The following is a 16,304-nucleotide window of genomic DNA, read 5'->3' as shown; positions in this document are numbered from 1 at the left end:
TAATCTTTTGCTCCCCTGTCAAAGGCACTGAGATGCTGAGAGGGACGACTACGCTCCACCACTGCAATTATACAGCTGTTAGCATAATATGGCACAGTATGTGAAATACCTGCACTCCAGATTTATGATAATGAACTAGTTTCATCTTTGCAGCATCAGTGAACAATTAATAGACAGGCATTTCCAATACATTTCCACTTCATGATTGCACTCGTGTTTATGCTAATATTTTTTCATCACACCCTGATTTACATAACGCAAGAGCTCTCAACCTCATCTTACTTGAATTATGCAAATTTTTCACTGCAAAGCACATTGGATGGGATGGATTTTTCCTTTTTGAGTCCTTCCTTAAAATTATTCAAATCAGAATAGGGATTTATGCCCTCTGTGTGTCTTCTTCTACCGACATTCCCACCCTGTCTTTACAAATAAGGTGCAAATTTGTCCACATTACATACACAAGCAGCCTAATCTGAAGCTTGTCTGTCCTTCTCGAAAGTGGTTTATTTTAGCCTCCCAGTGGCTCATGATGCATGTAGACAAATACCACTAGAACCTATCCACACACACGCACACTCAACACTAAATGTCAGTGGGGCAAGTTAGGTAAGGAGGAAACATGGGGTGAAAATGTAACTTTCAGCAGCGACTACCCAGATAAATGTGGGTCAGACCGCCGTCAGGTGCCCAGACAGCACGTTGGCCAGACTATAGGTCACCATGTTAGCTGTACACAAGGAGTCATAGTTCGGGGATCAGATAAAAGTCACTGCATCTTCAGATGACCAAAGTGTGCCACCTTCCCTGAGCACTGTCACCTCTCATCAGGAAAACACTGGTGACACAGAGGCCAGCAGAAAACCTTGACGAAACAGTCTGCTGTGACGCTAAAGACCAAATATGACTGAGTGGCTCAGCATACGTTAACCTTTCTGAATTCTGCAGCAGTCCCATCATCAGAAAAGTCTATGCAGCCTTGGAACATACCTAACCACTAATTCCATAAATCATAAAGATGAAAACGAATTCAAGTCGAATTACTGTAATTATTGATTTTATATAAATGGAAAGAAAATCTTTATTGAATCATCATGTACACAGGTATTACCAGAACTCTATGCTATAGACATTTTGCTACTTAGATTTTAAAATTGTTCCCATGCTTGTCTGCTTTCTTCTCAGCATAATCATAGCCTGCAATTCAAAATTTCCTGGATTTTTATCAGGTGACTGTTTGTGATACTGCTACTGCTGACATAACAAAAAAGGGCAGGAGCAAACTTGTAATTTGTGGTTTGCTGATAATTTTGTGCAGTGAACAATGACAAAACGTTATTTGAGAAGGCACCAACAGAGCAAGGTGCGGAAAAGCAATTCATATTTACAAAATCAATAAAATAATGGCAAATTAAAACAACTCATTGAGATAAAATTCAACAATATTTAAAATAACAACAACAAACATGAATTGAAAATAATAATCAATGTGATTAATTTTAACTCCGTTACAGCTAGGCTAAACTGAGCTAAGTGTGCCTAAGCTCTAGCAGTGTTTTGAAGTACATAAATGAGGGTGGTATAGATTATATCAGTAAACTCTCTCTCATCTGTCCATTGTAAATAATGAATAACATGTAAAGCTCACGGTCACTGTCATAAGAGCCCCAAAACAACAAACATTCCAAAAGCAAAATCTCAAAAAACAGCTTTACGCAGATGGAAAGGAAATCTGAAAACAATGAACAAATGTGAGCCTGTAAGTGTGTAACAATGTTCATGCAGAGCTGCTATTAAAGACATTCAGTTCTTAACACTGTATGTCTTTTGGTGCAGTTAATGAGGAGTTTACAGTCAGCTACATATTGTTGTTTTTGTCTGATTTCTCGATATTATTTTAGAGGAAATTCCTCAAATTTGGAGGATTTTGAGGCCAAATTTTAACAGAATTTCAGGGCAGAAGTCTTTGAAGCTTAATTGAAGCTCTAACAAAGGGTGATACATTTAACAAAAACTGCACATAAAACTTTGATTGACGCCTTGTCTTCTATGTGGGAAGAGTTTCGACTCTGACTGACAGCGGTATTTTCTAAAATCTTGCAAACGCAGATTGATGCAGTAATATGGAAAGTGTTTCATGTAAAGATATGTTAAGAGCCATAAGAGGGAGAAAAGGAGCGTCACAGGATTGAAGCATTAAGAGTTGTTAATACTGTATGCTGTATATGCGTTTGAGGGCAGAGAACAGAGCAGGAAGACGGAAACTTTAATGAAGCAAGCCAACGGGACATGTCTACCTTGTTTCTCTCTGTACTCAGCAAGTCCATTCAGATTCTCACACTTTACGTTAATGGAATTAAAAGCTCTCTGTGACAGCTGAGCGGCTTTTTCCATTTATGTTCTGCACAACTCACCATGCTCCATTTACCCTCCACATGGCTGACACTCTTGAATTCTGTGTTATACTTCAGATTGATGAAGCCATCTGTCATCTGGTCGGGTTTGGCAGGCGGCGCTCGGCCCTGTTTGCTCCACACTGAGAGTCACATAAACACATGTACACATACAGTCACTCATGTGTTCTGTGTGTCAATGAACTGAATCCGTCCTCCTGTGGTTGTAGCACACACATTCAGTTTACCTGCAGAAACACTAAAGTTACAGACCAGCTGACCTCTGGCCTGAGATACTACAATGTTTCAGAACAGAAAACTCCAAAAGCTATTGACACAAGTCAGATAGTGGATCAAGTGCTGTGTGATGGTTACTGTTTGCTCAAATTACACAAACTGCTGGAAGAAGAGGAAGAAAAATTTACATGAATCACATTTTCCTGCAAGGTTGTTGAGATATATCTGTGAGTGACAGAATTAGATTCCGGCTTACAGCCAGAGAAGAGGACATGAAACAGCAAAAATCCCCTTAAACGTGTGCATTGATACTGTCATTGGAAGATTAGTCTTTATTTAAAGGAATAGTTTCAGCAAACATTACACTGATGTCACTTATTTGCTTTGTTGCTGGTAGAGCCCTGACACATTTAGCAAACATAAAGACTGGAAACAGGAAAGCAGCTGGCCAGAATCTGTTCAAAGGTAATAAAAATCTTTCAAGCAGCGCCTCTAAATCACGCTGTTTAATGCTTATCTGTAATTCATTAAATCAGGAAATGCACATTAAAATTCCACTAAAAAACATCCAAATCTGGCAGCCAGGATCCCATAAAATAATACAGTGTTCAAAAATGGTAAAACTAGTAAAAATATAGGCATTTTTAAAAAATATAACACACTACTATTTGTTTTAAAAAAACGGATTTGATTTGGACTTGATGTACATCTTTGGTCTATTTTTTAAAGTCAATGTGTAAATATTAAATTTGTAAATTTGTAATTTAGCAAAATAAGGAACATCTGTAAAGTAACACTTAGAAATGACTCAGTTTTTTCCACTCAGTAATATGCATAATGCTTCTTTTAAATACTGGCAAAAGTTTGTAAAAAATTATATATTTTGCAAAAAATTAAAAAATTAAAAACATTATGGAATTTCATCTTCAAACATTGTAAAAGAACAAATTCCCATTCATATATTCATTATATATATACATGTATATACATATATACATATACATACACACACACACACACACACACACACACACACACACACACACACACACACACACACACATATATGTATATGTGTGTGTGTGTGCAGATAAATAGATAGATAGATAGAATTTTGCTGGATTTTGGTTGATTTGTATGTGAATGTTCTTAAGAGAATATTAGAAATTTTACTGATATATATATGGAATCACTAGATATTTTTTAGGATTTTTTTGGAAGATTTTTATAGATTTTTTTGAAAATATTTACAAGAATTTTCTTGCCAAATTTGGGGGATTTTTTCGCTGAATTTTTTTATTTTTATTTTTCAGACATGGAAACAATATTTTTGGTGCCTGTAAATGAGGAGAACATGAGGGTTAATAATTAACATAATTACCATTGCTCATTTTCTATTTATTTATTTTTTACATATGACCGTACGATTACAATTTCCCTTTTTCTTTTCTTTTCTTTCTTTTTTAAAAAACTTTATTTCTATCAGTACAAATATTGTTGTTTTGCAGATACTTGGCAAATAAAGAATATGTGATTATAGATTAAAAATGGCTGAAAAGAGGTGTTAATGTTAATGTTATTTATTTACTGTATAATAAAGAACTCTACATAATAGCCACACGAAAATATACATCTGAAAAGTCATACATAGACTGTATGTAAAGTCATATCTACAGTCTGTGGTCACACTATTAGTACTTTCTCTGAAGTTTGCTAGGTGAATGCTTCCTCCAGCCCTGTTAGTAACAACAGGGCGTCGTGCACGTCCCTCCTCCGTGCTCGTTCTGCGCAGCGCTCATTGGTTGGCGCCACAATATAAAGTTCCGCAGTGACTCCTTCGCTGATCCGCTTCAGCACCGACTCACCGAGCGCAGAGTCACACCGAGCCGCTCACCGGGAGGATTTACCGAAACTTTCCGCCGCTTTCTGCCCCTGAACGTGTTTGTTTCCGTCACCATGAAGGAGAGGAGACTCCCGCAGCCTTTCGTAGCGAGGTGTAAGCTGGTGCTGGTCGGGGACGTCCAATGCGGTAAAACAGCGATGCTCCAGGTCCTGGTGAAGGACTGCTACCCAGAGGTACGAGGTTCCTGCTCACATCCTGTCTGCAGTCATTTCAGCATCAGGAGTGAAAAATCATTATAAATATACAGCTGGTGTTGTAGGATTTTAATGCAATTAGAATACTCAGAGGATTCTTGCAGTAAATTACACTTTTTGGTGTTTTCAGGTGTAATTGCCCCTTAATTTACATGTATTTAAATCATATTGTAAGCATTGTTAATACAGAGCCTGTAGAATTACTGGATGCAATATTAATAGTAAATGTAGCTTTAATTTCATCCAATCTTACATCCTAAACACATAAAATAATCCAAAGACACCAGGTGAGCTGCACATTTGACAGAAAAAAAGCTGATTTTTATTAAAGAAAAATACACAACTGTTCAGATCTGTTTGTCCTTTTCGCCAAATAATTCTACATTTAAGATTTAATAGATTTTATTTGCCACATGCTCAGACTGTACAAGCAGTGAAATGCAAAGTGACTAGTGAGACATGGTGAAAACATTCCCTTAAAAGCAGAAAAAAAATCAGAAATGTTGATGAATACAGACATTTTTTACCTAAAATGCTGTCTACATTGAACGTATTTCACACATTTTGAGGATGACCAGACTCATACGGTCCGTCAGTGGTCATTAGTGATGTTGTTTTTAGGATTTCTGACTATTAATGGTGAATAAGTTAATCATTTTTTTGTATGTTTGCCTGTATTTCCAGACTTATGTCCCTACTGTGTTTGAGAACTACACAGCCTGTCTGGAGCTTGAAGACCAGCGTGTGGAGCTCAGCCTCTGGGACACATCAGGTGAGGGTTAAGATCTGCGTTTCCATTTTAATCTGAATTCACTGCAGCTGCATGTCATGGAAAGCTGTGGTCTCCTCGTCCTTCAGTCTTTGACTCGCTGCCAGTCTAAAATGCTCCCCAAACCTTTACATCCAAGGTCCAGCGTCGAGTCAAAGCAGTCGGTTTCAGTGTTTGTTAATGAGTTAAGATGGGGGATTGTTTACCTTCCCAACATCACAGCCGGCCTGGAGTCGGTAATGACTGTAAATGAAACCACCTCTGGGCCATTGTTTTGTTTACAGTCTTATTAGGGCTGTTTACCCAGACGTCACTATCTGTCCATCCTGTTTTGATGCAGTTAAGCAGCTTTTCACTACTGTGGAATCTGCTGAGAGATCTTCCCTGGTGGGTTGGTAAAAGCAGAGAACCACAGGCCTGAGAAATAAGCCTGCTTGGATTAACTTCAGGACATCTGGGGCCTGAAATCCACAGCTTTGCATGTAATGATCCAGATCTGGATTAAAAAAAAAAGGGATCCGAGTGTTTGAGGAACAGGAAAATCGGATCAAAGATCTGATTCATGACTTTATGTGAAGTTATCCAACAGCAATCTTACTGTTTTCTCGTGATAATAAGAATAAATCAGTATTACTGGATCTATAAGCATTTTTGTTATTAATCTACTAATATTTATTTTTTGTAACATGATTGTTTTGCTTAATAAAACGCAAAAAAAAAATTATCATTTCCAGAAGCTGAAGATGGCATCAAAACCTCTGAAATACCCTGTTTAGAAGGATACGGATAAGAAAAGCAGCAAATCTTAAAGAGAAGTTGACCTAAAGAATAACTTAAAGTACTAATCAACTGTCTACCTGTTAATTAACTTTATCATTTGTTGCAGTCCTTGCAAGGGTGTGGCATGAACTGACCTTTATAATGACTTTAGTTTGAAGGAGTTAATGGTCGTGTCTTCGTTTTGTATGCTGGTTATATTGGTGCAGAAACATCAGGGTGTGAACCTTCTGAGTGAGTAAAGCTCAGATTTAGCTTATCCGCTGCATTTAATTCATCTGACCTCTGGGCTCCAAGTCCAAACATCAAGCTGTCATATACTATGTGCCCTAAGTCACACCCCGTTTTAAATGATTCTTCACATAAACACATATTAGAGCTAAAACAAATAGTTAATCAACTGAAAATTAATCTGAAGTTGTTTTAAGACACAAATAATCTTTTGATTTGGATATTTCTAATGGAAATATCAATGCATTTCTGATTCCATGTTTTTAAATGTGAGGATTTTCTCTGTTTCATATCATTTTAAACTGAAAATCTTTGAATTTTGGATCTAGGTCAAACAAAACGACACAAAATATAATGTCAGCACAACCTATGCTAGTCTAAAATAGATATTTTAAAATGTTTTATAGCTGAAATGATTAATCAATGGCAAAAAAAATGCAGTTTAACTAAAAATTATATCATTTATATAATCAATTTTGATATTTGGATCATATTGTTTGATGATGGCTAGTGTGGTGGGTGAGTAGGTTAATGACTGCAGCCTACTGACCTTAAATGTACAGAAAAATTATGTAAATGAGATCAATAGGAAAAACCCGTCCGGCGCTGTATGGATTTGTTTCGTAACAGTGTGGACTCGGGCTTTGTGTTGGGAGGAAGTCGAGCAGTGCCAGTTGGCCTGCAGAGGGGTTGTTTCACAGGGGAGAGGGGGAAGCCTCGTCCATGCAGGGGGTGGAAGTCTGCGATCGAGTGTGTGTGTGTGTGTGTGTGTGTGTGTGTGTGTGTGTGTGTGTGTGTGTGTGTGTGTGTGTGTGTGTGTGTGTGTGTGTGTGTGTGTGTGTGTGCGTGTGCTTTGTTTTACTATGTGTGTGTTTGTGTGGCATGCAATGACTGCGAACAGAAGGCACAAGTGAGGGACACTGAGAGAGAAGACATGCATGACCTCCTCGCTGCCTTATGGTGTGTGCTGCCTAAAGAAAAAAAAGTCTTATGTAACCAAAACCGGCACTGAACTAATGTAGATTTGTGTGTTTGTCTCCCACGAAGGAAAAACTTTCTGGACACTCACCCTTTTCTAGAGGAAACATTGCATAAGCTGGATTTACATTTGCAGCACACATATATGCACACAGAGTTCCCACCAGTCTTTATTACTGGTTTATTCTCCTTCTTTATTGACTTTATTTATAACAGTCAGGGCTTTAAATATTGTACTCTTATTGAGAAGCTGTATCTTGAGAATATTTGGCATTTTTGCTTGACAATTTGTATAAATCACTGAGTTAATTACTAAAATTGTCCATTCAGCTTCTGTTGATTGACTGTTTGAGCTCTAATAATATCACTCTAAGCGTCCTTCTCAATGATTTTTCACCTAAAGTTTAACATTTAAAACAAGCCTGTTCACATTAAAAAGCTCCATTGTGTGTATTCCAGTTTGTGTTGCATCTTTTATCAAGCCACTCTCATCTTTCTGTCGGTGCACGAAGACGTTCGGCTCTTTCTTTGACAGCGGTGCAGATACTTTGAACAGATCAGCTCATGTTTGCTCAACTAAAAGGCTCGTGTGTTTGTGTGAGTGTGTTTGTGTGTCCAGGCGGGGGGCTGCTCGTGTGTGGGAGGTGGTAGGTGCTCCAAGTTGTGTCCTCTTTAGATCCGTCTGCCTCCTCTTTCTCAAGCCTTACATCACCCTGTATGGTTATGTGACGACCGCTTTGATTCCCTCTAAAAGAAAATGTTATTGATAGTCGTTGTGTAAGTCGTCCTACTTTGCAGATTCCAGTCAAAAACTGAGAGGAGCTGAGCAAACCGGAAGGGTTTTCTTGAATAACGGTGTGTTCACTTGAAAAAATGCCCCTTTCAAAACAAGAACAAAAAAAAATTCAAGGAACTTTTATCTTGAAATAAGTGGGGAAAAAAAACTGCCAATAGAACAAGCGAAAAATGGCTTGGTAAGAATCCTTGAAATAAGATACGATATTTAGAATATTGAGATCTTAAAATTAGCTGGGAAAACTTATTTTAAGCTATATTTTAACAGAATTATCAAGCTTAAGTGTCTTAAAATAAGCCAGACATGCTAAAAAAAATGGCATTTTTTCACTCAAAAATAGATTTTTGCTTTCTTGTAACCTCCTAATTTGAGATGTATTAAACTTGTTTTGAGTTTTCTTGTAAAATACAACTCAAAACAAGATAACTAACAAGATATTTAAGATGCATCGTCTTAAAACAAGTCCCTCCATCTTGCAAAAATGCCACTTGTTCAGTGAATTTATCTTAAATGGGATGAGAAATTTTGACTAAAAATAAGACAAATAGACTTGGTAAGATTTTCAGTTTTTGCAATGTTTTGATGGAAGTTTAACATTTTGTTACTCATCAAGACTACATGATTGTTGGCCAGCCCCAGTAGGAGCCCAAGGAAAGTGTCTATTCCTGGTACAATTAGATCCTCTCATATGGTGTTTGCAAGGAATGCTTCTTGTGCACATTTGGCCCCTGAGGACAGAAGTAGGAAATTAAATCTCGGTGTTGGTGTGCTGAGTGATTAGGTGGCAGAGGGAAGACAATAGAGAGCGGACATCCTGTCAGTCTGTTTTTAGCACAGGGGCCTTCCTGAGAGTTAAACATAAACTTGTGCTGTTTATGGAAATGTGAGCAAAGTGTGTTTCCCGCGTGCCATCAGTTCACTTTCTCACAACCAAGGTGTTGCATTTATGGGACAATAATCAGACTGTCTGAAGGAGATGATGAAGGGTGTGTGTTTAGTTTATAAGTGGCTAAATGTGTGTCAGTAATGTCTGAGATGTAAAAAGATGCACCTTCCCTGTTGCAGCTGAAGTTTACACGGAGCAACGAATGACTTTCTTGCTTCTAATTAGTGTGATTTCTACAAGTGGCTCAGACATGACATCAGGATGTTTTGGCAAACTAAATGTGGTCGACATGCACATTATCATCCAGTGGTTTTATAAAATTTAATGATATTTCCACATAGATGAGTGTAATCCCATGCCCACTGTGCTGGTTTTTATTCAATTTTGCACAACTTGTCATTGTATTGGGCTGTGAAAGTTTGTCAGCATGTGCAAATGTAAAGCTTAGGAACAATTGGCAACTTCTGAATTAATCTTGAAAGAAACATTTTGGGAATATGAGTGTTATGTGAAGATTTCTACCAGTCTAATATGTGTGTGCTAATGATGTGGCTACATGTCACAGCAGTTTTATTTAGCAAAATGACTTGGGGCAGGAGTTAGCTTAGCACTGTCAAACAGAAGCTTTGCAATTTGAAATTCAACTTAGCTCAGGCTATAGAAACATTAAGTAGATAAAAAAAATCATCCTGTAATTACAGTTAAAGCTCACAAATTAACATATTTTATTTTGTTTGTGAAATCCCTACAAAGACAACTGTGTAAAAAATGCAGTTTTACAGGGACTGTATGCAGTTTTCAGGCAACCAGCAGAGAGCTGTTACAGTTTCTAACTAAAAAAACAGTCCTCAGAAATGTGCCATTTTTCTTTGGACTGACCGACCGTAAAACAGAAATTGTTACTGTTAATTAGTTTTATTGCTGGACAGAGCCAGTCAAGCAATTCCTCATTTTTAAGCCAAGTTAACCTGCTTCTATTTTCCACAGAGACATGAGAGTGGGGTTAAGCTCCCTTTTCAATTTTGCTTTAAGCTTTTGTTGTATGAGACCTAATCTAGTTGTCTTCAATATGTATTTTCATTTTTCAAAACACAAATTCAATTTCACATATTTTGCTCTGATCGAAATCATATGACAAGTAAAAATGTAAAGAGCATAATTCATGCAGGATTTCTGTCAACATTTGTAAATAAAGTTTGCTGCTGACTAATAAAGAGTTGCACCGGTTGACTCAGTTAGTTAGTTTAGTTTTTGGAAAATTTCCCCACCGTGGGAAGGCTTGAAGCTGAGTGAAATTATTTGTTTTCTGCTGAGTTTGGCAGGGGTGTATGTGTTTGTAACGTGTTAATTTGAGGAGGATGGTTGTGAAGGAACATTATAATAGTGTCAGCTGGAGAAAGAGCAGTTTTGTTTCTATTTGTGCTTGCTGACAAAGGGGGAAAAAAAACTTTGCCTTTTCAAAGATGTGTCCTAAACTGCATTGTTATGAAACCAAAGCTTTATTCTGACACTTCTTTGTCCCGCTAGGTTCTCCGTACTACGACAACGTCAGGCCGCTCTGCTACAGCGACTCGGATGCGGTGCTCTTATGCTTCGACATCAGCCGACCAGACACAGTAGACGGAGCTCTGAAAAAGGTATGAATAGTCGCAGTTTATTCTAGGCGGCTGATCAATAATCTGCCCTCCTTCACATTCACTCTTTATACTTTCACTCTGGTGACACCTATTTCTTGTCTTTGCAGTGGAAAGCAGAGATCCAGGACTTCTGCCCCAGCACTCGAATTCTACTAATAGGCTGCAAGACAGACCTGCGCACAGACGTATGCACACGCATGGAGCTGTCCAATCAGAAACAGGCTCCCATCTCCCATGAGCAGGTTTGTTTCCTGACTGTTGAGACCTTGTGTCTCCTTAGTCCATGGGCCAGACCAGATATTGGTACCATCTCAGGTGACCAAACCTAAGTGGTACTAAAATGTACATTGAGTCATTTTAAGTACATTAGAGTGTGATAGCCTTTCCATACTGGCAGCTTCGTCACTTTTTTGTGAAACGCTCACATTCACTATAACCGTGGTATGGCACAATTCATTTAAATCGGACCGTATGCAAAGATCACATGTAATATGAGTCAATGATCAAATAAAACTGAGAAAGAGTAATATGTTTTAATAATTAAACACCAGACCCAAATGAATACATTTCTTGTTTGTCTGTACTTTCTTTCATGCTTATTTGTTTTTGTCATTTTGTGTCGTTTGTAATTTGTGTCGTTTTTGACATTTTGTCTCATTTGTGTCATTTTGTGTCTTGTTTTTGTTGTTTTATGTCTTGCTTTGTTATTTTGTATCTTGCTTTTGTCAGACAATCTTGTTACCATAGCAACGAAATCTTTCTCAGTCTGTAGTATGTTACAGTATTGTTCTGTGCTGCAAAGTTATTAATACAGATGATGTGTAGCATGTGGCGTTTCTTATTTTTTAGTAATGAGGAAAAATCCTATCGAGTTCCGTCCCGTCGCGTTGATAGGACTTTAGGCTCACACTCTTTCATTGTGACCATTAAACGAGTGACAACAGATATTAAGCTGTGAGTCTGCAACAGCTATCATACCAAAATGCACACTAGAGACATACAGCAAGTTAAAAATACCAAAAAGAATCGGTCACCTCGAGTGGTACCGCTACTGGAAATTTTGAGTCCGGGCCCATGGACTACCTGTCTTCAACTTGCATCTTTATTTTGCCTCATCTCTTCCGTCATCTCACAGGGTTCGTCCTTGGCCAAGCAGCTCGGAGCGGAGGCCTACCTGGAGTGTTCAGCCTTCACGTCAGAGAAGAGCATCCACAGCATTTTCCGTACTGCGGCTCTGGCCTGCATGAACAAACTCCAGCCTGCCAGCAAACCCAGCCCGGTGCGCCGCCTCTCCAAGAGACTCCTACACCTGCCCAGCAAGACGGAGCTGCTCTCCTCCACTTTCAGCAAGGACAAGTCCAAGAGCTGCTCCATCATGTGAATGCTGCTGAGACCACGCTGCAGAAAAAAAAGAGAAAGAAAGGACAAGCGAACTATACTGTAGCTGGTTCAGCGGGAACGTGGGGTGTGCAACGGAGAGAGAGCCCTGATGTGGATTTCTGCAAAGCCTCTCTCTCCTTTGCAGCATCCTCCCCAGATTCCAAAAAGATCAGTACACTCTCTATATTCAGCTCTGACGCTCAAGTTTTCATTATGACTTGTCACCAGCGCACAATTTCTGCAGAGAGAAATTGTTTGATGTTCAGTTAAACCATTTTTTACAAGCAGAGCGTAACAGGCACTTTAAGGTGCAGACCCACGTAAAGGTTGCAGTGAGTCAGCTCGAATAAGGTCGGTACCTTCGCTTTACCGTGGAGGAAGTGGTTGTAAACACTGCATTTGACTGCATTAAACTGATGAGACCCGTTTGAAATTCCGATAGCAGTGCCCTTTCCCATCCATCTCTTTATCTGAATGTCTGCTTCAGGTCACGCTATGGGCTGAGTGACGAGATGAAATGTAAAATCTGACAGTGACAGGAACTGGTATCTACAGAAATGCGGCTCGCGGAATTTAAAACAGCGTTCCTTGAAGGAAATTATTCCCTGGCTGACCCCTTACGGTATTTCGTTTGGAAATTAAAGCTGACAGTGGAGAAAAGGTGGCGAGAAGGGAGGGATTTGGCAAGCAGTGTTCATTTGCAAAGTCAGTGGGAGGACACACCGCGAGCACATCTCAAGGAGCGCAATGTGACTCAGCACTCACATGAGCTACAAAACGGGGGACTTGCTGTTAATAACAAACACACACACACAAAACTGGGCCATCTAAACACTCTCTGAACATGTCTTTCTAAGATTCCCTCCCATTAGCCATCACCACAGCAGCTTTATTTTCTCAGTGTTACTAACAATAAGCCTTGATTTCAGTGGTGTTACACTGATGAATCATCTCTGTAGCCTGCTGAATGGAACAGTTTTTTATGCATGTCTCTGTGAAAATGAAGTCATTCTTTCTGTTTAGAGATATGACAAAGATTTCTTTTCTGGATTAAATAATGTTAATGTACCACAGAGACTTTTAACATCTTGGGACCATAAATTAGTGCTTCACAAGCTCCGAGTTCTCAGCTAGGACACTTTTAAAAGAACAATCCAAATTGATTCAGCAGAACCAGAAATGTTTTTTTTTTCTACACTTGCTCATCCTTGGCTCCTACATTACCCACAGTGCATCTCAAGTGACACCAATTTGATCAAAGATTCAAATTATGTTACGCTCAAGCCCTGGGCTCTGTGCCGACTTTGATTTTGCAGCCAAACCACGTTACTCCAACTTCATCACGTAATGCACACTGGAACATGACACATTTTTACCACACAGTCATTGTTTAAGGAGTGGCTATAGAGCTGAATACATTCTTCTGAGCATTATAAACTCCACAAAAAAGCTGTTTGATTATTTTTTTTAGGCTAATGCTCTTTGTCTGTGGGCCTAAAATGTTGAATGTCTGCAGAACATCCGGCTAATTCATGGAGGACACTTGGAAAACTTTATCCAAATGCACCACTGAGCAGCTTTCATTTTAATGAATGAGGAGCCATCTCATCAGTTATCCACTTCTTTTTAATGCATCCAGCTAATGTAGCCTTGCAGCTATTGATGTATTCAGGACACCGGATAGCAGAAAATGATGAATGCTCACTTGAATGAAAATTGCTCACCTGGTGCACGAGCCACAGTGAGTTTTGTAGCTTCCAGGTTTGCCTCCATGTTTTGCAGCTCATTGCATGTGTTATTACCTTTTCCTGCTCAGCCTGCAGACTTTACATTGGAGCAAATGAGACCTTTTTTAGAGGCTGCAGATGTTGTACGAAAATGAAACGCTTGAGGATTAAAAAATCATTGTCAAAAGATTAAAATCTGACCTTGTTTGTAGGTGGAGGTGTCCTGTCAACAGTTTTACAGACGTCTCATTTGTAATTTTTGTCTATGGGGATAGTTTTTTTTAGCTAAATTGTAAGTGACCACTGCAAAAGCTTTCATCTGCTCTCTCTTTAGTGCATTCATGCCCACTGACCTTAAAGATGAGCAGCACACTACAGAGGTGTGTTGAGCTCATCACTACTTCTGAACTCCACACAGACCCCACGCTGACTCAAGTGACCTCATTTCAGGCACTTTCTTAGAGTTCCTGCAGCTTCATCCAACTTTTCCCACCTAAACAGTAATATACCCCAAGTCTTTTAACTGACCTCGATGTGCAAAAATGGTGGAGTTCACCTTCAAGCTAAAATACGCGTTAACAGTGATCAAACAATAAGACTAAATGTCCCTGAAAGGATACAGTGGAGGGAAAGGTTGAGGTGAACCACACAAACAGGCTGGTCCTGTCTTTTCCCTTCCTCTTTTTATGCATCAGATCTGTTTTATTTCATTTTGCAACTACCCTAAAAAAGTATTCTCATTTTTCACTTTTAAAACAGAATTTCCTCCTGCTGGATGTTTCTTTCTACTTGCTTGTGGCCGTCACTGGTGTTTTTGTAGCTGTTGATGTTGGTCTCGTATTCACTGGAGTCTTCTGGCGTTAGCAGCTGTTGACAGCTCGGCTAATGGAGGACTTGATGATTTGTAGGTCTGCACCGAGAAGCCCGGCGATGTGCAGAACACTGGAATTTAACGCGTTGCCTAGCAACAGTGTGAGCAGGGGCAGTTCCTGCCTCTCCGAGAGAGGGAGGGATGGGTCTCGGAGAGGGCGCCTCACCTTTTATTTGTAGCATTAAACAGAAGCCACAGCGAAGGTGATGATTGGACATATGAGGCAACAGCGGACTGTTGGAGATGTCTGCGTTGGCTGGAAGAACCCCATGCTAGCAGCATCCCACGAGTGGGTTGTTGGAAGCAACATGACATCTGAAGTGTGGCTCTGTAGCTCTGCTGCAGTCATCCTTCACTTCTCCGTCCTGTCTGGAGCATCCTGCCGTAAATAAGTTGGCCGATATACAACCATCATGGCACAGTTTCCCTCCTGTCTTGTTTTTTTTGCAAACAGACTTGTTTTGTTGTACATATCCTTCCTCTTAAAACTGTTTATTAGAAATCCCTGAAAAGAATGTTACTGGAGCAAAAAAAAAATGCTTGTGTGAAGTTGCCTACCATGGCTTAAATTATTAACTGAATTCTGTATTTGTTATTGTCATATGCTACTTTCTTTTATTCTTTTATTTAAATAAATATGTCTGAAGTTAATTTACTAGTTGGTGTTCATTTCTGTGATGAAGTGATTCAAGTTAGGCTAAACATTGGTGGATGTAGTGTTAAGTCAAATCAGTTGTATTTTTATAGCTTCAGTCCAAATTCACATGCAAAAAACTCTCCAAAAACCCATTTTATGCAAATTAATGAAAGAATACTTGCAACTTATTAGGGTTCCTTCCTCCATGACAGACAGACATGCAACAGGCTATGGCTCCATCAGTCACTGATAATGGGGAAATACATGTAACAGTGACATACTAATTATTTATTATAGACTTTCAATGCGAGATAGCCTCAACTTGGGAGGCACACTTTGTCTTCTATCTCTTCAGTCATGTCAAAGTACACCAGCTTTCACTTTTCACACAGTGTTGGAAGCTGTATCAAATTCAAGCAAAAGATTATTTGGGTGTATTTAACCAAATTCAAGGCTTCCAGAGAAGAGAAGGATGATAACTTGGCAGCACTTTATCTATTTTGTCTTAAGAATAAATGATAATATATCTTCCTGGTCAAGGGCATGGTCAATTTACATTCCTCACTAAGATATACCAACATACTGATAGCACATGAATCTACTGCATGCCTGAATAAAAGCTCCACGCAATCTAAAAAAAATGCACTAAACATGTGTAGTTCACAAGGATTTCTGGGAATCACAGTGAACTTTTTGTGTGGTCCCTGAGGACTGTGTGGCCTACAATAACACGATGACGACAGCTACAGAGTGTGGCGGCAAGCCGGTGGATGTTATACCACCGAAGCATGAACGCAGCCTTAAGGGGTCAACCCTACCCCCAACACACAAACACACATCCAATGCCACATGCATACATTACTGTACAAATATGATTAATTCTGAAAA

The 16,304-nt window shown here is 39.1% G+C and overlaps 1 protein-coding gene across 1 annotated transcript; it reads left to right on the top strand.

Annotated features, from left to right (window-relative positions):
- Positions 1 to 4,447: 4,447 nt before the first annotated feature.
- On the top strand, positions 4,448 to 15,430 carry LOC110958129 (rho-related GTP-binding protein Rho6-like). Its single transcript, XM_022204489.2, has 5 exons — positions 4,448 to 4,706; positions 5,412 to 5,499; positions 10,692 to 10,801; positions 10,909 to 11,043; positions 11,937 to 15,430. The coding sequence occupies exons 1-5, from the start codon at positions 4,587 to 4,589 to the stop codon at positions 12,180 to 12,182; spliced, it is 699 nt and encodes a 232-aa protein (XP_022060181.1). The 5' UTR covers positions 4,448 to 4,586; the 3' UTR covers positions 12,183 to 15,430.
- Positions 15,431 to 16,304: the final 874 nt, after the last annotated feature.

The sequence above is a fragment of the Acanthochromis polyacanthus genome, chromosome 6, assembly GCF_021347895.1.
Source record: "Acanthochromis polyacanthus isolate Apoly-LR-REF ecotype Palm Island chromosome 6, KAUST_Apoly_ChrSc, whole genome shotgun sequence".
NCBI lineage: Eukaryota > Metazoa > Chordata > Actinopteri > Pomacentridae > Acanthochromis > Acanthochromis polyacanthus.
This window is presented reverse-complemented; position numbering and strand designations above follow the sequence as displayed.